This window comes from Microcebus murinus, chromosome 16 (assembly GCF_040939455.1).
Source record: "Microcebus murinus isolate Inina chromosome 16, M.murinus_Inina_mat1.0, whole genome shotgun sequence".
NCBI classification, from domain to species: Eukaryota; Metazoa; Chordata; class Mammalia; order Primates; family Cheirogaleidae; genus Microcebus; species Microcebus murinus.
Genome location: NC_134119.1, coordinates 20,609,045 through 20,629,671, shown reverse-complemented (window position 1 = coordinate 20,629,671; position 20,627 = coordinate 20,609,045). Strand labels below are relative to the sequence as shown.

At 42.8% G+C, this 20,627-nt stretch overlaps 1 protein-coding gene across 1 annotated transcript in view; it reads left to right on the top strand.

Moving 5' to 3' along the window:
• SLX4IP (SLX4 interacting protein) overlaps positions 1-20,040 on the top strand; it is a 186,357-nt gene extending 166,317 nt beyond the window's left edge. Inside the window, 3 exon segments of the mRNA XM_076010924.1 lie at positions 8,109-8,209; positions 9,524-10,143; positions 10,146-20,040. Coding sequence (XP_075867039.1) covers positions 8,109-8,209; positions 9,524-10,143; positions 10,146-10,249 — 825 coding nt within the window. The 3' untranslated portion in view covers positions 10,250-20,040.
• The last annotated feature ends 587 nt before the right edge of the window (positions 20,041-20,627 follow it).

Here is a 20,627-nt window from a genome sequence, read left to right as displayed (position 1 = left end):
TTCTACTTTTAAACTGGGGTTACTAGCCTATGATTCATGAATTCCTTGAAATTAAAAAAAAAGTTATGTGTATTTTTATGTTTTCCTGGTCAAAGTTAAATAGCTTTCATCCAGTTCTCTGAGTGGTCAATGAGCCCTGCAACATTAAGTGCTGGTCCAGACCTATAAATTCTTCAAAATGTCCACATCTGTCATACTTGTTTGGCACTTGAGATTGACAGTGAGGACTAAGTTTGCTCAGGATTTATTTTTAGGTTCTTGAGGGTAGGTGAATGTAAACTGGAAAATCCCTATGATATATGTACTTCCTGCAAAATAACTTCCCTGATTTTTTTCACTGATTTCATTTTTAGGGTCACAGTCTCTGTAGCTACTTTTTGATACTTCCCTAGATCTACACAAGAGTTTCATGGTCATCGATTCAGAAGAGAAAAATTTAAAATATATGTATGTTAAAAAACTAGAGCATCCACTACTAACCCAAGAGGCAGCATCATCAACAAGCCTGGCTCTGCTTCCCTTTTACAGGCTCAGCCCCTTCTGGGAAGGCAGAGAAGTGAGGTACTCAGAGGAGGGACCTGGAGTCAGAGACATATGGAGGGAGAGACTTGCTTCCCCCCACCTGTGGGATTTGGGCAGATGACTTGCCTCATAGAGCATCAATTTCCTCATCTTTGAAACGGGGAAGGTCACGTTGGCCTCGTGGGCATCTCATACAGACTCATTTACCAGGTGTAGACACTACATGAAGTGCTTTGCTTATGGTGTCGCCAAAACAGATGTCCATGGTCATTACCATCTTTAGAGAAAATGACTTCAGTCTCAGTGGAATTGATAAAGTGCTGCTTTCCTTTTCATTTTACCTCCTTTTTGCTTCAGTTTCTTTGCGTCAATACACATATACTTATATTTCTATCCATTCTTTTAATTGTCCATTATGACTATCACCTGTTTTGCCTTTTTCATTTTCTTATTATGAAATAATTTAAGAAAGTATTAGAGATGAAATTTGGGAAAGAAAGACGACTTCTTTATTTTTTAAGATGCATGGCTTTGAGTGGCCATGTTGCTTCGTGATGTAAGATTGTGGTCATTGTCGTCATGTTCTGCTTGGGCTGCTTTTCTGTAACTGAACCTTTCAGAATGCTGATGCTCCTAAAAATCCTGAGGTGTCACTAAAGTATAAAAACACCTTTTCTTTTTGCCTATTATAATAAAGTAAAAGAATTGAAAATATAATACAGTTTTAATACTTTAATACTCCTCTGTGCCCCCCAAATAAGCTGATAATATATTACACTTTTACTCTGTTTTTATTGTTTGCAACAGGCCTTAATTATTTGCAGAGTGCAGAGGCCTGTGATAACTTATTCAGTGCAACAAAACCTCAGGAGAGATTGTATCAGTCTGGAACCTTTTCATTTTCAAGAGACAGGGAGGCCAATTCAAAGAGACTTAGCAAAAAAGGAAGGTTTTTGGCCCATGTCCCTGAAAATTCCAGATGTTCAGGGACAGCTTGATCTCAGAGACATACAGAATGTCATCAAGACTCAGTTTCTCACCATCTTTGGCTCTAGCTTTCACTGTGTTGTCTTCATTCTCAGCTTATATGTATTGGTTGGTCCTGGCAGCTCCAGATCCATGTTCTTCTAGAGGAAGAGAGTGGAGGCCTCTTCCCAGGACAGCTTGATATCTTTGAGGCTCATGGATTCAGTAGTCTGATTGGCTTGGACTGAGTCATGGGCCCAATTCTAGAGTCACGTATGGAGACAAGGTCTGAAATGCATGGACATTGAATGGAGGAAGGCTGTGATTCTCCAGAATAAAATCTGAGTAATGTTTCCAGGAGGTGAATAATTATCCATTATAGAGATATTTTTATCTCTTTTTTTTATAGATGAGGAAACTAATGCTCAGAGACTGTTGGTTGTCCAAACATCATAGCCAGGTAGTGACCAGGAGGGACTTCTGACTCAGAGTCCTCTCCTCTTCCTACAGCTCCACATCTGACTGTGAGGGCAAGTGATAGTGTGGCCACTGGGCAGAGTGGAGAGAGTCCTGCTCAAGGGGCGAGGCTCCTAGACTCAGTTCTGCCCCTAGCAAAATATGTGGCGTTAGACATTTGGTCTTTATGGGGTCTCATTCTTATCTGTCATGTTGTTACAATACCTGGTGAGTACTCATTGAGGCCAGGATGAGATGTTGGGAAAAGGACTTTGGGAATCATGTAAGTTTTCCACGAATGAAAGGCATCCTTGCCTTCTTACAAACCCCTTAGTGTTTGTGAAGGCATCGGGTTTTCTTTTTCAATAAGGTCAAGAAAATTTGTTTAACACTTTGCAGTTTCCAAAGTGTGCTTCATACACCTCGCTGCATTTAAATTTCCCGAACAATCCTGAAAGGCAGATGAGAAACCAACCATGAGGGGTTGGGAAACTGGCCCTGAGACAAGCCAGCAATGGGCACGAGACCTTGGACTCCACTTCCCCTCTGCCTCTGAGGCTATGAGTGGCAGCCTGATTAGATCAATTCTGGGTGTATCATTCTCAGCAGATGTGATCGGGAGGAATTGAGAAATAGTAACATTTTGAATGTGCCCTAAGACCATGTATTCTAATACTCTGACACTTGGGGATACTCACTATATTAACCAGGAAGGGCCTCCGATATTCTATGAATTGCCTACTTTTAAAGTCTTCTTGTTGGGTTATTAATTATTTTCATTTGGGAGTGAACAAAACATAATCCAAAGAAATTCACAGTACATGACCATGAGAAAACAGATCCAACTCTCAAAAGATAAAGACTGATGACCAGGCGCGGTGGCTCATACCTGTAATCCTAGCACTCTGGGAGGCCAAGGCAGGCAGATTGCTCAAGGTCAGGAGTTCGAAACCAGCCTGAGCAAGAGTGAGACCCCCGTCTCTACTATAAATAGAAAGAAATTAATTGGCCAACTAATATATATAGAAAAAATTAGCCGGGCATGGTGGCACATGCCTGTAGTCCCAGCTACTCCGGAGGCTGAGGCAGTAGGATCACTTGAGCCTAGGAGTTTGAGGTTGCTGTGAGCTAGGCTGACGCCAGGGCACTCACTCTAGCCTGGGCAACAAAACGAGACTCTGCCTCAAAAAAAAAAAAAAAAAGACTGAGAGTACCATGTTACTACTAAATCCATTAAGTACTGCCTTGAGAACATCTTAATAGTATTGAAGAGCTTTTTTTCCCTCCCTTTATTAATGTATCTGATGTTTCCACAATCTTGAAAATAAGAGTTTGGTGGGATAGCTCCTGCCACATGGTTCCAGCCATGGCTGTGAGGGGAAATCAGAGGAACGCACAGGGGTGGGCCATGTGTTCAGGATGAGCCAGGATTGGCTCGTGTACCCACAGGGCACTCGGAGTGACCAGCACCCTGATGCCGTGGCCCCAACGATCTGCCGCCTCAATTCCAACCACAGCTAATATTGATGTCCCAGGGCCTCCAGCAGGTGCTGGAAAGCTGGCTGCAAGATTTTCCCAGTAGAGTCTGTATTTGTCTCATGCTGTCTGTCCACGTTGAATCAAGTTCCAGCAGCATCCAGCCCTTGGGTGTGGCAATAATGTCTGCCTCACCACGCTGTGTTGATGGTGACATTCGTGAGTGGTCCTATTTCTCTACTCTCTCTATTGGAAAATTCTTCCAAAGTGTCCTAGTTTAGACCTGTGCTGGCCAGTACTTTAGTCACTGGCCACATTTGGTTGTTGAGCATTGAAATGTGGCAAATCAGAAATGATGTATTCTATGTATAAAACACTCACCAGACTTAGTATGTGTTTTAAGTATAACCACCACCACTACCATCACCACCCCGCCACCTCCTCCAAGACCCATATCTCTGAGTGGACTGTGGCAGAGGCCTAATCAGTCATCTACCTCCTTCTACCCTTGTTCCTCTACAACCCCTATGGTGATCTTTTGAAAGTGTCAAGTCACTTTTCTTCTAGGAAGCTCCCATGGCCATATCTTCTTCCTCACAATAAAATATGCCATCCTTACAAAAGCCCTACAGGATCTGCCCCTGCCACCCCCAGGTCACATGCTCATGCCTCTTACCTGCTACCCCACCCCCTTCCCGGGGTGGCTCTCCAGTCCTCTACCCTTCCAGGGGTGCCCGGTCCTCAGGGACTTGGTGTTCACTCTTCTTCCTGCCCGTAATGCTCTTCCCCATGTGCTCATGTGGCTTCTCCTTCACTCGGGTCTCAGTGTCCAGCTCACCTTGTTGCCTACCACAGCCTTCCCTGACCACCATGTCTAAAACAGCACCCCACGTTTATCTCTCCTCATAGCATCATCGTCACCACCTGACACGTTATGTTTGTTTCCTGTCTCCCATGTTGCAATGGAGGCTCCGTGCATGCAAGTTCCTTTTCCCCAAGGGCCTCAAGCAGTACCTGGCACAGAGTTTAGTATTGCCTGATTGGATTATTCTGCCAGATTCATCTCACTTATCAATTCCATGCACCTTAAGGGTGGAAGTTTATTAACCCTGCTGGGTATCAGAATCACTGGGGAGCTTGCCTAAAATGTGCATGCCCCGACCCCACCCTACAGAGATCCAAATGCAGTGGATTCTGGGGTGGAATCTAGAGCATTTTTTAACAAGCTCCCCAAGTGATTTTGATGGCTAGGGTCACCAGACCACACTTTGTAAAACACTATCTCGTCATACCAGTTGATGTTTATCTGTTGCTCTGCCTTGCTGAGTGTTTTCTGTATATCAGCAGTTTTTGAATCACCTGGGAACCTAAATGTAGATCTCCTAGCCCCAGCCCAGATCTTGTAATTCAGAACTTCCAGGAATGGGCCCTGCAGATCTATTGAATATATTTTCAAAAACCTCCCTCCATACATCCAGTGCAGCCAGTCTTCCCATTGGCCGTTGGGAGCCCAGCTGTGTTTTACAGACTCCGTGAGGTTGTCATAAACTCAAGAGCAGGTGTTTACTGTGTAGTTTTAGGCCAACTTCTGTCCTGATCCCCCTTTAATCCACGTGTTCTGTTCAAAACTGGTATTCAGTAAGTCACTGTGGGGTGAACAACTTGGTTTATTCACAATTTCAGTGTGCTTTGGGGACTTGAACGTCAGCCAGTATTTCTAACTGTGTTTCAGATCAACCCATTCTCTGATTAGAGGCAGGAAGCATATCTTAGTTGTCCAGCTCATTCTCATGGGAACTCTCCTTATAGTCTTCTGTCCAGACATTTAAAATGTGTTTTTCAGGTTAGATCCAGAAAGCATTAGGGTAATATCACCCATCATCACACTCAAACCCTCATCTGCTCGACCTTCCTCATGAATCTCTGCCGGGGCACACATACTTTGCCGTCTTCAGTCTTGGGGTGCAATCTCAGGTCTGCAGAGCATCCCCAGAGAAGGAAGAAAGGCTGACCCCTCGCTCTGCAGTCTGGGTGGGCTGATTGGGTTGCCAAGGGGGAGGGTATTTCTCTAAAAGCCAGTGCCTTGCCCTACTTTGGTTTGGTTTTGCCCTAGAAATGTATAAGTATGATGATGTTCTGTACAGGTAGAAAGTTTTAAATCTAAAATCCTCAAAATATAACCAAAAATGAAAACAAAATAGGGGGGAGGGGCAGTGGCTGAGAATCAAATATAACAGGGAATGGTATTTGCAGAATTTTATTCCTTGGCCCAGGCTAAGCGCTAGCTTCCAAGTTGTGAAGAATCATTTATGAAAGCCCCAAAAGAGATCCTCTTGGTTAATTTATGTCTTAAATACCTGAGTCACCAGGGGGGCTCACCCTGGACTTTGGATAGCCAACTCTTTGGTAGCCTTTTTGAATATGTTGGGTTTGTCTGTATTTGCAGAAAACTATGGGGTCATTATTATTCATGACAGAATCTAAAAAGTAGTGGTGTCATCCACGCAAACCCAGGAGGTGCTTGCAACCTTCTCAGCGCACATTATACATCCTGGTGTTGGAGTTTTGCCTCTGGATAAGCCTCGGATTGCATTTTGATGCCAGATGTGAGCAGCCATTAGTAATCAGGACGACCCCCTGTGGGAAGTGCTGTTCTCAGGTGATAGCTGCTTCCTCAGGAACACTTGTCTGAGGGGGACACCAGAGGCTGGGATTTAGGGACAAAAGGGAGTGAATTGACCCTGGAGATGTAAGGATAAGAGATTTCTAATGAGACCTGACAGCCAAGGGCTGAAGAAGGAGTCTAATCTTTTTTTTCCTGCCCACCCAGTCTTCATACAAATGTAAATATGCCTCCTTCAACAAATTGCCAAATGTGGTTTTAATTTGTAAGCAGAAGACCCCGCCTTGCCTTTCTCTTTCTTCTTCTTTTTTCTTTTCTTTCTTTCTTTTTTTTTTTTAACTAACTCACAGATTTTACACTTTTTGAACAGGACATTTCCTCCTGTCAGTCTGTCACCTTTTCTGTTGTCCCTTTTCTTCCAAGGACATTTTCTCCCATTGTTGTCAGAGGAATGTAGGATGAGAGCCTACTGCTCTGTTCCTTAAAAGAAGTTTTTGAAGTTCCCATAGAAAATACATAGTGTTCTTTAAGCTGAGTTTTAAAAATAAATAAATAAAGGGCAGTGATTGAATCCAGTGTGAGATTGGAAGAGAGTGTCACTGTCGCGGTGTTGTACTTTATGTGGTGTACGCGGTATTCATCGTTGTTATTTATGATCCTGTCTGCCTTCCATTGTGGACTTCTTCCAGCCTTGGGGAATTTACATCATTCCTAATAGCAAAAGGCTTTCTGGTTCCCACAGAGTTGTTCAAAGCCTGACTCATGCTCCTTATGTTAATTGTTCAGCTCTGAAAATACAGCACTTACAGGGTGTGGTTTTCAGGGGAAAATCTACTGTACTTAAAGGGCATGTTTAGAAGTGTTCCCCACATAAATCTCGATTGCTCCCTATCTCTCCTCTCTCTCTCTCTCTCTCTTATTTAACTTAAATTGTTATGTTTTTTGCTCAACTAGTAAGTCTTAGAAAACAAATAAAACCAAAAGGTAGAAGCATCAAAATGCAGTATATCCAATAAAACCTATAATATTCTGTTCACTAAAAACTGATGTGAGTTATAACCATATATGACTTTGAGTGACACTATCCTGGGTCTGAAACCATAGGCATGGTTGGAGAGCTAGAAGACTCGTAGGCAGTGGTCGGGCAAAGTTCACTCAGCCTGCGGGATACCCAGGCATAACACTGATCGCTGCCGTCCACCTGTGCTCTGGGTTGTCACTGTGAATTCCAACGTAAGTCTAAAGCAAGGACCTAGAGATCACACCCAAACTGTTCCTTGTGGTGACAACATTTTTCTGGAATTTGATGAGCAAGAGTATTTCATGTACAAGAGAGGTTAACTCCTTGACTGGATCAATGTACTTGATAACCAAAAGGAAAAGATTCCAAAACTTATGAAATGGGTCATTGTTGGCAAGGTTTGGTAGGCTTTTACATTTTATGGTTAATTCCATGTGGTGCCTCCATGGGAACATAAAATGATAGATAATCTATGAATGTTATAAATCTATGGTAGTGGATAATATAAGAAGAAAAAACGTAGTTTTTTTTTTTTAGCAGCCAAGAATCACATATTCCAGTTTTCACAATACTAATATTCAAAGATTTAGCTGTTGGTATGGTCTTGAGTATTGCAAATATTTTCTATTTTTGTCAACAGACAAAATGCATGGAAATCTTAGGATAATCAAGGTACAGACCACTGTGCCACCAGGTTGTCTTGGAAGAAAAAAGTGATCCTAGGCTTTTTTCAGAGTTTGGGCCATAGAGCTGTCAGATATTGGCCAGAAGTTCCCAGATGCTTTGGAATCGACATTCTTTACATCACAGCCTTGTTTGTTTGTGATGCATATTAATGTAGGAAGTGTGTGGACTGGGAGTCCAACAGAATTTATAATCTACCATAAAGTCCTAGGTAAAAAAGTTAAAATGGCTTAACACTAAGCAGTTTCATTTGGTCTTTACAAAAATAAATCTGTTCATCGGGGCATTCAGAGTGTAACTGTTTTTTCTCGTGTTCAGCTAATAGATTTCTGGTTGAACCTTTGTTATCTTTTGGAATAGACAGAAAGAGCTCTCCTTGGAGTGTCTGATTACTTTGCTGAGTGTGCAGAGAGTCCACTTCCTCCCAGTGCAAAACTCCGGAGAAATGCTTTGAAAGAAATGTAGGTCCAACCTTGTTTTTCTTTTTCTCATTTTTTGACTGCCTCTATGTATGGATAGATAATATGAAGTCTAGAATTAAGAGTGCATGGAACCTAATCACAAAATCCCCTCTGGCACTGAACCCTACCCTAAGTCACAAACTTGCTCTTCCCAACCTCCTGTCTCTCTTGCTCTTGCTTTCTGGACAACGAGGATAGAGTCCTTGCTTCACAGGTGTTTTGCAAGGAGTAATTTAATGACAAGTTCTTTGAAGATGAAAAGCACCTGTTGGTGGTGTGTTTCATACAACTTTCCAAGTGACTACAGACAGATCTAAAAAATACATTCTTTCCTAAGATGCTTGTTCTGACTTTAATATAATTATGATAATCCTCATGCTACTGATAGCAATGGTAAGAACATGAATATATATATATATATGTATATATATATATTTGTTTCCACACTAAAGCTTGGTCAAAATAAATATTTCAGCTTCAGTGTTTTGAGTTTGGTGGTTGAAGAAATTTCTTGCCATTCACAAACCTGTAAAGGTTAAGGTCATTAGTCTCTAAATTCTCCCTGTGCAGTTTCTATCCTGCTGCCTCAAAGTTACTTTTACAATCAGTGAAGTTTATGTTATCTGTCGTATGTGCTGAAGAAAAGGGATTGATAGATATATGGATATATGGACACTCTCTTGTCTGCCATGACTGTTTTCTTTCCTTTCGTGTCGGCTGTCTGAACTTTCTTCTAGGACATTTTAAGTTATATTGACTGAGTCCTGCTCCCATATGGTTGACAAACAAGGCGTTCACCAGCTAAATGGTAGTTATATTTCAGTAATGCTTTGCAGTGGTCTGAGAGAAATTTCAGATTATTCTTTACTCCCAAATAGAAATTGTGTGTGTATGCGCACATTTGTAGACACTCATACAAACAAACAGCCTTAAGTATGAGATATATTTGAGCATCTACTCCTAGGGGGAAATAAACAGTATTTCAAACATCAGCAGTTATTGACCCATAATATTCAAATTGAATACCTGTTTCCTTAGTTAAACTGTGAACTCCACCATAACTCTATTGATAACCCAGTGATCAATAAGCAACATATATCCTGGTATAATGGGAAATGTGAAGGTTATTGCTTGATCCAGTCTGCACTTAAAGATACACTTGGGGATTTTTCTAGATTTGCTGGGGAGGTAAGGAGAGGCAGGTAGCACACACTTCCCTTTTCAGGTGTAGGAAATGTGGCAGGGGGAATTTGGAGGAAACAATGCCATCACTGCTTTATAAAGCATAAAAATGTTTTTTTCTGTTTGTTTCAGTATGAAAAGAACTGAAACAAAAAGCAGCAGCGTGAGCAAATCACAGACCAGCATGGACATTGTGGGAACGTCTAGTGGCTCCGTGATTATAGAGATAGCAAGGGAGAGAAATGATGGTCAGGCTTCCTCCAGACCCCTGTCAGAATCCACGGGACAGGCAAAGGATTACATAAAGGCAGCTGAGAGCCACTGGGGGCTTCCTGTTCAAAAGCTGGAAAATGTTAATCAGACCCAGCCAGAAGACACCAGCAGCCAGCAAAAACCTCATCCTGGGGAGCCGTTAAAGACGGGGCTTCTAAGCGGGAGCCCTGTCTGTAGCTGTGAGTCAGCATCACCAGGTCCAAAACAAAGTCCGAGAGCGGCCAGAGCACAACAGAAACGCAGGAACTGCGGCTCTGCGGAAGACTCCGACCACCGCAAGAGAGTTTCTCTTGGAAGTGATCGATTAGTCCCAAGAGAAGTAATAGTGGAGAAAAGCAAAACTGTCAGGGTTTTGCCAACTTTAGAGTTGTCAGATCCGGGGTTACTTTTGAAACAAGATTTGGCAAAAACCACGTCTAAGGAAGAGTTGCATGTTTTGGAAAATCTCTCCTCCAGACATCTCATGAAAAATAACCCAGGGCGGCACAGCAAACCGGCTCGGCCACAAACACTGAAAGATTATCTGTGATGCAGAGCAGCCCAGCCAAGAAAAGAGAGAAATGCGAAAGAGGCCACAAATACTAAAAAGGATTGCAAAGCCATAGTTAAGGATATAGTGGCCAAACCTGTGATAAGAAGGCCTCCTGTATAGATGCTGGGATTTTTAAAGGAATTAATTGGAATGATTATTTTAAATAGTATATGTCTGCCTCAGGGTTTGTTTTCAAAGCAGTCACTTCTAGGAGGATTTATGCTCCTTCTAACAACATTGCTACTTTCTCCTCATACTTTGTAACTGTCTTCAGAAAGTGATTTTAATGATAGCCATCCCCCATGTCAGGGATGAGACTGTGCAAGGACTGTGTGAAGAAACGGATCATGTGCCCCACTTGGGACATCACTGTGCAGACCAACAATGGGCCACACGAAGATGGTGCCACGGTGCTGCAGTTAAGTTCCAGGGATATGATCTGTCCTCCTGCTCCTCAGCCTGAGTAGGAGCAGAGGGCAGTGAAGAAACAGGCTAGCAGCTCTCAACACATGTTACTGGGACAAGCATCGTCGTCTGGGACAAGCATCGTCGTCTGGAAATGTGTTAGAAATTCAGGTGATGGGCCCCACCCCGTATCTGCTGAATGACAGATTCTGGGTGATTCTGGAACATGCTTAAGTTTGAGAACCACTGGACCAAGTGAAGAGACTCTTGTGTTTATTTCCTCCAGGCTAGCAGCTGGCTACCGTGACCTGCGGCTCATCCGCTGGGGCCCCGTGTGAACCTGTGCCCCCTCGTACTCCCCCAAACTTGTAAAACACCTGGGTTTGGCGTATGAGCCACTCTGCTCCCCAGTTCTACAGTATGGCGGCCACAGCACCCAAGAAGACTTACCCTTAAAATTGTCAGAAGTTTACGAATAATTCGGCCCATCGATACAGGAAAACACAGGGGAGGCTTGCTCTTGGCTGTAGCTCAGGCGTGTCCCAGTCCTTGCCCTTGCTCGCACGATTTTGGTTAGGTTCGGGACAGACCAGAATCCAGGGGGAACTTGGTGGCCAGAGTTTTCATTTTCCCATTTGGAAGGTTTCACGGGCAGTTTACATTTCAAAACGGGGGCCTTCCCTTTGCAGCGCCATGCACTGTCTCCAGTGGGCTTGCTTCGATGTCACAAACAATGACTTATTTTGGATGTATATCTACTAAAAATTTTCTTAGCCCATTTCATCCTAAAATAGGAAAAAAAAAAAAACCTATTCAAAGGCTACCCATCCAATATGTCTTTTTTTCTGCTCAACATGGGGTCGCCTCTGAAATGGTACCTCCACTAAGGTAAAGAAAGTCAAGTATATTCCCCAAAGTGTTGAAGTTAGCAGAGACTGGGTCTCTTTCTGTCACCCAGGCTGGAGTGTAGTGGCTTACTGAAACCTAGGCTCAAGCGGTCCTCCTGCCTCAGCCTCCCAAGTAGCTGGGACTATAGGCACACCACCATACCCAGCTAATTTTTTTTTAGTTTTCATAGAGATGGGGGTGTCACTCTGGTGCCCCCGCTAGTCTCAGACTCGTGGCCTCAACTGATCCTTCCAAAGTGATGGAATTACAGGTATGAGCCACCATGCCCCGTCCCCTTAGCTTTTTTTTTTTTTTTTTTTTTTTTACTGCTCCCAGCTGACTCTAATCAAGGAAGTCTATAGGAGGAAAAGGAGCACAACAGAATACTAGCCTCAGTGGAGCTGACTGTGCTTATACTGTAGGGTGGACAGCACAGAACGCAAACCTCCTGAGGACACGGTTAGAACATCAATTTCCGTGGCCCAGCATAGACCCACTGTCTTATGGTGACCAGTATTGTATAGGTGTGTTCTTTACAGATTTAGTGTATCACTGACTCTTCTTAAACAGAAGTAATTAGAACGTTACAAACAGGGAAGGCACAAGTAATAAATAAGCCAGGAGACCAGCCAAGAAATAGCTCTCTGGAAGAGTCTGGAATTTAAAAAAGCTATTCTAGAACAGTAGCTGCTGTGTGCTCCAGAACTAAGGGGAGATATTTGAACTGGAGCCACTAGAGAAAGCTGCTATTGAGAAGTTTTTATTTCATGAGTTAACCTGGGCTTGGTGGTTAAGGCCAATACTTACACATATGATTCTCAAGAAAAGTCTTGGCTTTAGAGTTTGTTGTATTGGGGGAAATAACAGTTACTGTGATCTCAGAGGGAAAATAGCACCTTTGGTTGTAGATAGATGTGGTCTTTCTCACAGCCTTCGTGTACAAGGGATTTTAACAGGGTTGACACAGAACGGATCCCACAGTATGGCATGTGTTTGAGGAATTTTGTCTTTAAGCATTTTCCTTGCACATGTCAGAAACACCCCTGGATCTCATTCCTTGAGTGGTTGTGCGATTCTTTGGATATTTGTAAGTACAAAGAGGAAAACGGATGCCAGCTTTTTTTGTTGATGCTTACTAGGTGGGATATGAAGGGTTCTCTACTGTTAAGAATGGTATCTGTTTTGATATTCTTAATGATCTTAATAACTTGGCATCTGAAGTCTGAGACACTGTTAATATTATTAGTTCAAAAAGAACAAGTTCGTCAACCACTTAATAACCCAAATTAAATTTATATTTAACTCCCTGTGAATCTGATGCTTGGAAGGGATGTTGATCTTATTTGATAATAACTTTGAACTTTCTAACTCTCTGTGTCATGGATTCTAAGCCACTTCCGTGTACTTTCAAATGACATTTTAATAGATTGGTGTTGGTTTTTTTAATGTCCATAAACGAGAAATGTCTGAGAGCAATGAGTGTGGTTTTTCTTACACATTTTCTTATCTTTGCCATTGGAGGTTAACTGTCATCCAGATACGCGTATGAATTGTTAAATGCAAAGGAGCAAACATTCAGGGGGAAGGGAGTAAGTGCTGCAAGTTCTTTTGTTCACTTTAATACTAAAGAACAATGGAAGTGTATTTCATTTTATAAAAAGTAAGAATCAAAAGCCCTCTGTATTTTGATTTATGAAGAATATAGTTTATCTCTGAGTGAAATAGCTCAGGATATATCTGGGACAACAATGGAATCACAGTGTAATTGTTTGCTTTTGGTGTCATGTTTGGCTTTTAGCATGGATCGTTGTGCGTATCAGTGGCCTTTGATTTCAGAAGGAGCTTGGCTAGGACAGAACGCATAAGGGGAGGAAACCTTTGTGCCCAAGAGAATGGCCTGGGTGTCACCATTCCCAATTTCCTTGAATTTCTTCTTGGCAGGCCCCACTGTAATAGTTCCACAAAATTGTCATGAGTGGCCCTTCTCTGGAGGTAACAAGTGGCTTTCCTAAGAACCAAAAATTCCCTGCTCAGCGTGCTGCGACTTGAATGTGGAAATCATTTTAATTTCTAATTTTCTCTTATGAGGAAATTTCTACGCTTGGTTTGTCAAGACAAGAGAGTTCATTTCTTGTTATTGAAACACTAATGAATTGAAACACGTTGAAGCAAGTAAAAAAAAAATCTAATTTAAGCTGGTTTCTCTTAAATAGTTTAAAGCCTTCCTTAGTACAAAATAAATTAAGCATTGTAAAATGAAGTTAATTCAGGTAATTACTCAGTACAGAAGTTTAACTGTATATATCATTGGTATTGCAGTTTAAGGGTATAATTAAATTCTCAGAAATCTGCAGAACTCCTAATTCGGTTTCTATATTTATCTAACAAGACAAGGAACAAATGTGTGTCAGTGTAACAAAGGGGACTTGAATGGAGAAATTATGCTTAATTATCTAGAACTATCCAGTACTGGGCTTGAATTAATCATATTCAAATAAGTTTCATTTTGTAGCCTATTACCATATACCATATTACTTTATAATTGCCATTTATTGGTCCTCATCAAAAATTTTGACTCCTTAAGTAAAAATCAACAAAACTGTACATTTGACCCAAATGCATCTGGTCAGGTGACTGAAGGTATGAATTTGACAAATCCCACAGAATAACTTTCTTCAATCAAGTTAGAAAACTGAATATTGTGGTACTTGCCTAGAGACCTCTTTTTTCTCATTGACCTTATCTTTATTTGTTTTAAACTATTTGAATAGATTGTTGTACATGCCTAGGGTATGAAACTAGTATGTAGTGGAAATGGACCTGTTTTATTGATAAAATGAAGAGCAAAGTTGTTTTTAAAAATTAACGTATATCACTTTTGTTCTTCAAAAACAAGTAAAGTAACCTCAAGGAACACCCATGCAAAATATCCTTTTCTCAACATGCTATTTTAAATTATGTTCTATTTGTAAGAAATGTTTTCCTTTGTGAAGTGATCCTGACATTTTGAAAATTCGATAAAATAATCAAAGGAGCTTTACATTTGAATTGGCCCTAAAGATTTAAGTATGGAAAACCCAGCATGAAGCATTGGGATTAAATTGATCCATAAGATTTTGAGGTGCAATGTGGATTTGTTCCCACTTCTGCTCCCATGATATAAGATAGACCTTTTATGAAGGTTAAAGTATGTGACCTTGATTCCTTTGCAGAGAATCTTGACATTCCCCAAGTGGATTCATTTCTGTTTTCTAAGTTGATCTAGTCCTTGCTCAGGACTGATATAGTCCTAGGCGAACTCTCTACACTGCCTTTTATTTTGGTGTCCCAGGTATCTCTGGTAGCTTGTAAATACATTTCCCCTTTAGTCCTGTTCATAACTTTTCAGAAGCATTTCAGTATCACGGAATAATACATTTGAATAGCTGTGCATGAAATGCTGAGAACCTCTGCAGTTGAGGAAGCATAGCTCCTTTCTTCTTAAGTGTTTTGAACATACTGACTTGCCATTTGGCCCAACCCACAGGAAAGATGCCCTGCCAGAGACATGAGGTCCAGGCTGGGGATCTAGGGGCTACATAACAGCATGGCAATGCAAGTCACAATCCATGGGTCCAGGCTGCTGCTTTGCCATTAATTGGTTTTATATGTTTGAGGACAAGTCACTCGCTCTCCCAGGCCTCAGTTTCTTCATCTGGCAAATAAAATTGTCTCTAATGTTTTAAGTGCCACACATGTGCTTTTAATGTACTGAGATAAACATCTCTCTCCCAAGTATTAATTTCTCCATCTGTTTAAAAACAAGTTTTCTACACTGGCAACATAGTGGAACCACCTGGATAGCTTCTAGTTAAATCAGATTCTCTGAAGTTTGGCCTGGGCATTGGTATTTTTAAAGCTTGTAAAGTAATGATTCTCAAGAGACATCATAGTTAAGAACTATTGTTTAAAAATGTGGTGTGTGCATGTAAATACTGGATGTTGGAAGAGATGAGGTAGGCTAAGCGCTGCATGTCTTTTAGAAGAGGGACTTTCAGCAAATCAGAAGGGAGCTTTCAAAGAAATGAGTAAGAGGCTGTGGGGACAAGGTGTCAGTCAACAGACATGCATTTTAGTCATGCAAAGAGATATTTTGTATTTGTCTGAAAGCCCCCCATACATTTCTTCTGCTTAGACCCTACACATGCAAACACACCCCTTCATCTTTGCCAACATTGAGAAATTGTTACCCTCATTCAGAAGATGAGTTTTTAAAGCGCCTAAATAATTGTCTGAAATCTTTACATAAACCTCTGGGGTTTGTCTTTGATCCATGATCATTAATACCATTAATAGACTCTCTAAAAGTGCGTGTGAATGTCAAGTTAGCATTTGGCAGGGCAGTGAAAGAATGAACGCTTTTAAAATAGTTTGGCTCAGAAAGTGCATCTGAAATAACCCTGTGGGAAAATCGGGAGAATTTCTCATCCTCCAAAGGATTACCTAGGATGAGATACTGACCTTGTATTTTAAGTTCAGTTACATTTCTTTAAAACCTCATTCATTACCCAGCCTGATTTATTTTGGGGGGTGAAGTAGGCTGTGGGAGGGGCTGTCTGATGATGTACGGTTTTTATGTTTGCTTTTTGTTTTCTGCATAGTTCCCAAAAGATTTTTATCATAACGTGTATATATATTTCTTAAAAAGAAAAAGAAAAAAAAGACCAGCTTCTTCATGAGATTTACTACAGCTTTTCTCTCAGAAATAAGAGCTGAAGAATTCTCTCCTCTTCAGGCTCTAAGGCGATCAAACCCCAGAAGGCCGAGTGTGTACAGGGCGAGCAGAGCGCTGACCTCTGCCGGGGGAGAGGTCAGTTCAGCACACAAGACTCAAAAGGGAGGAAGAAAAAGCAACTCCTCAGCAGGGAGTTTGACTTGCTTTAAGGCAGAAGAGCTTTTATAAATGAGTTCCCAGTCTCCCACGCCCTCTTGCCTGCTCTTCTGTTACTATCCTGTCTCTGTGCTTAGACACACACACACACACACACACACACACACCCCCACACACCCACACACACACCCTTATTTCCACTCACTGTCTCACATCCTCTCTTCACCTGCCCCAGGAACTGTGGATAGACTGGCAGACCCTGCTCCAAAGGCGGCAGGTGATGGATTGACTGGGAATTTTTCTAGGCCCGGTGGCTCCCAAGGCCTTTTCAGTTCCTCCTCAATATGCTTGACTGGTGAGAAGAACGCAGAGGGCTCTTTCCCAAACCCACTATAGGTGCCTGGGAGGATTAATACCAGCTCCTCCATTCCTGTTGTCAGAGCCAGAAGGTGGAATGGTAAATCAGGGCGACCTCCAGCCAGGATGTGGGAGACTGGGCTGGGCGTTTGGGATGTGTCCCAGTAGGAGGAGCCAGGAAGGACCTTCCTGTAACACTGCCAGAGGCTTGTGAAACAGCAGCACTACTTTCTTCACATTCTCCTTAAAATGGTGAGCCTTGTCCCAGTGCCCTTCTGCTCAGCATGAGACCATCTAAAGAACTGTGGAAGCCGCCTGGGCAGAGCTTGGAGCATCTAGAAAAAAAACATCCCCAAGTGGCTCTCCAGTGAAATGCCCCATCAATCTGAAAACACTTGTGGGCAACAGAGTTCTCTATGCCAGAGATGCAAGGGCTCTTCGTTGCTGCCTGCGTTCTTGTTTTGATGTCAACAAGAATATTCACTGGAAGAACCTTGCAGAGCTTACCTAAAATCTCTGTACAGGCTCAAAGACAAGCAGATTCTGCACCTGTGAATTTTCTACTGCAAATTGTCCTTGCTTTCTCTTGAAGATAGTATTTCTTGGTACTAGTTTATCAACTTTCATATTTTCCTAGGCCCTTGTTGTAGGAACGACTTTGACTCCTGTTTCTTATATTTGTCAGTGTAATTCCAGGTCATAATGGTGTATTAGAGAAGCTCACTAAATGAGAGAAACCTTAACTTTCTGCCATCAGCTATGCATGTCTGCCCAGGCTGGTTGCCCACCATATAAGGGCAATCCTAGTAGAGAGATGGTGGAAGAGAAAAGTTTGGCTTGACATTTAGCCCCTTCTCAGTCCGAAAGAAATGACCACACCGTGCAGTGACAACAGCCAAGGAGGGAACTTCCTTATAGGGAAAGGCCCTGGGGGTGGGGATGGGGGCATTAAAAAGTATTTATAAAATGTCCAATCCACTGAAAACTTCATCAAGAAAATGAGAGTCAAACATGTTTCTAAGGAGAGAGAACTGGCTCAAGACTTTGGTGTCCTGGAGTCCTCCAAGGCCCAGGCACCTGAGTTTCCCTCATTTGGCACTAATTTTATAAAACAGCAAGGGGAGGGGATACAGAGGAAAGAACTGTGTTGTATTCTTATTTGCAAGCCGTAGACAGCTGTCTACACTCGCAGACCACACACTGTTGTAGACTTTAATTGGGCACCAAGTTTTTGTTCAGTCCTGTAATTCATTCTTGTCTTGAATGAGCTTTTCTTTCTGCTATACTGGTAGCAGGCACTGAATTGATCAAGGAGAAAGCCGACAATTTGTAGAGTCACAGTTAAATACAGCACCTACAAGCAACATAGTCTAGTATGATTCCCTTTAGAAGAGGCCTGTGTTAATGTTCTATTGCTGTGTAACAAATTACCATATATTTAGTGGCTTAAAACAACATAAATTTATTGTCTCATGTTTACGAAACTTTATAGTAGAGTCCTCTGCTTAGCATCTCATAGGGCTGAAATTAAGGTGTCATTTGGATGTTCAACTAGAGAGATCTGCTTCTAAGTTCCCTTATGTTGTCAGCAGAATTCAGTTTCTTGCAGTTGTAGGACTAAGGTCCCCGTTGTCCTGCTGGCTGTTGGCCAGGGATTTCCTAGAAGCTGTTTCTCAGGTCATTGCCACGTGACACCCTCCCCACCCCCTATTTCATCAATCGAGAAACCTCCTTTGCATTGAATCACTTTCATGCTTTGAATCTCTTTGACTTATGTGACCAGCCAGTGAAAACTCTCAGCTTTGAAAAAGCTCCTGTAATTAGGTCAGCCCCACCTGGTTAATCTGTATTTTAAGGCCAAGACGAGACTTTAATGACATTGGCAAAATCCCTTCACAGCAGTACCTGGATTAGTGTTTGATCAAATAACCAAGGGCCCGGAATCTTTGGGGGCCATCATGGAATTCTGGCTACCACTGGATCCAATAGCCCTTAGCTCTTGTCTGACTTGGGGCCCAGTTTAATGGTAAGAAAGTAGACTATCATTGGCATCTCACTGAATTCGTTAATCTTTTAACGGATTCTTATTGTATCACAGGTGGTTTAGAGAAAATACTGAAAGGAGTGTTCTTCCTACAGCCCTTTTTATGAATATTAACAGTGTGGCACACACCATCGTGGCAGACAAGAAAACTGAAGTGCACAGAATTTCAGAAACTTTCCCAAGTTATTAAGTGACAGAGCCTATAATCCAGGTCTGGCCAACCCCCAAACCCCAGAAACTGGGGTTAGGCTACACAGGCAGAAAATTCCAAACCAGCAACTGGGAAAGAAGAGCTGCAATTGGAATCAAGGAAGTCTGACTCCAGAGAGCGTGCCCTTGGCCATGCAGCAGACAGCCCGGCTTTGCACACTAAGAAGGTGAAAGTAACAGTCGAGAAGGGTCAGACCCACGTGGAGGCAGAACACTCTGGAGGAAACATTCAGGACGTCTTTTGTAACTGCACTGCAGCCGACACTGTCCGACTGAGAACTCACAGGAAGAAGCACAGAAATAACAGGGCGTGGATGTGGAGAAAGCCGGAGGTTGTGGTGAGACCTTATCCCCCTCCCTCCCGCTCCCCTTCCTTTACCCAGAGGCGCTTTTTCCTTACTTTGGTGCGGACCTGTATGCTACATCACGTTTGTGCTCTTCCCTTCTGCTTTGTGCCTTGAATTCTTTCAAAAAGTACTTCCAAAAAACGTCACTGCGAAACCGGGGAGGACTCCCAGAGGGTATCTGATTGTTCATGTCCTCAGCTTGGAGGATTTATGTTCCTGTCTCGGGGATGGGGTTTTCCAAGTCATTCAGCGTGGGTGCCTCAGCCAGCGCGGAGGAAACTTCTGCATAATACGTGTAATTCAGGCCTCGCCTGGCACGACAAACAGGTTAAAGACGACTTGTGGGATATGCTGCTAATCCACCAGCGCCGGGTGGGGAGAGCGGAGGCGTAGCCTTTTTGGGGTGTCAGGCGGAGGAAACAGAGCTGCCCACAGGCAATTCCAGGAACGCCCAGATGCCCAGATCTGTCTGTACCGGCCCGGTTGCACACCGGACGTGGCGAACTTCGATTCATTCAAGCGATCTGGATGTTGGTATTGTTAAATCCTCATGTGATTTGTCCGCGATAACCTGGAAGGAACCTGCCAGGGCAAGCGGAAGTGGTTAGGGAACGTGGGATGAGGCCAAATAATAACTGCCGTCGCCTGCATGGCCGGGGACCCGGCGACAGTGTCTTAGCCACTGTGGGCAGCATTGCAGTTCCGCAGTCGCCCGAGAGCTGTGCGTGTGCGTGCGTGCGTTTGCGTGTGTTTGCGTGTGCGTGCGTTTGCGTTTGCGTGCGCACGCGCAGATTGCAATGGGACCTACAGGGGCTGTCGCTTTCCTCTGGGCACCTCTTTCCCTGTGACTCATTTTATAAGTCTGTGAAGCAGAAACTAAAAAGGAAATCTGAAACTTCCCAAGAACAAAGCAACAACCTACAAAGGAACGGGACTTAATCTGCCTTTGATTCAGAAAACACCTATTGCTCCCAGATTTATAAAAATGTCACTCTCTAGGCAAATCCAGCTCAGATCGGCGATGGGGTCTTAGTGGCAGCTTCCCGCGGCCTCCCTTCAGCCTTTGTGTCCGTTTTTGTGAAGCGCTGATCTCCCAATCCCTCATCTTTGAAAATCACGCCAAAGGCAAATTCCCAGAAGAGGCAGAAAACCAGCCCAGGAAGCAGTAGCCCCATTTGTAGTCCTGGCTGTTACCAAATCTCTGTATGACCACGGGCAAGTCCCTGAACCTCTCTAGGCCTCAGTTTCCCCTTCTAGAAAGATAGTGGGAGTTGGATCCTTTGATCGGTGTAAGGTCCCCGATTGCATTA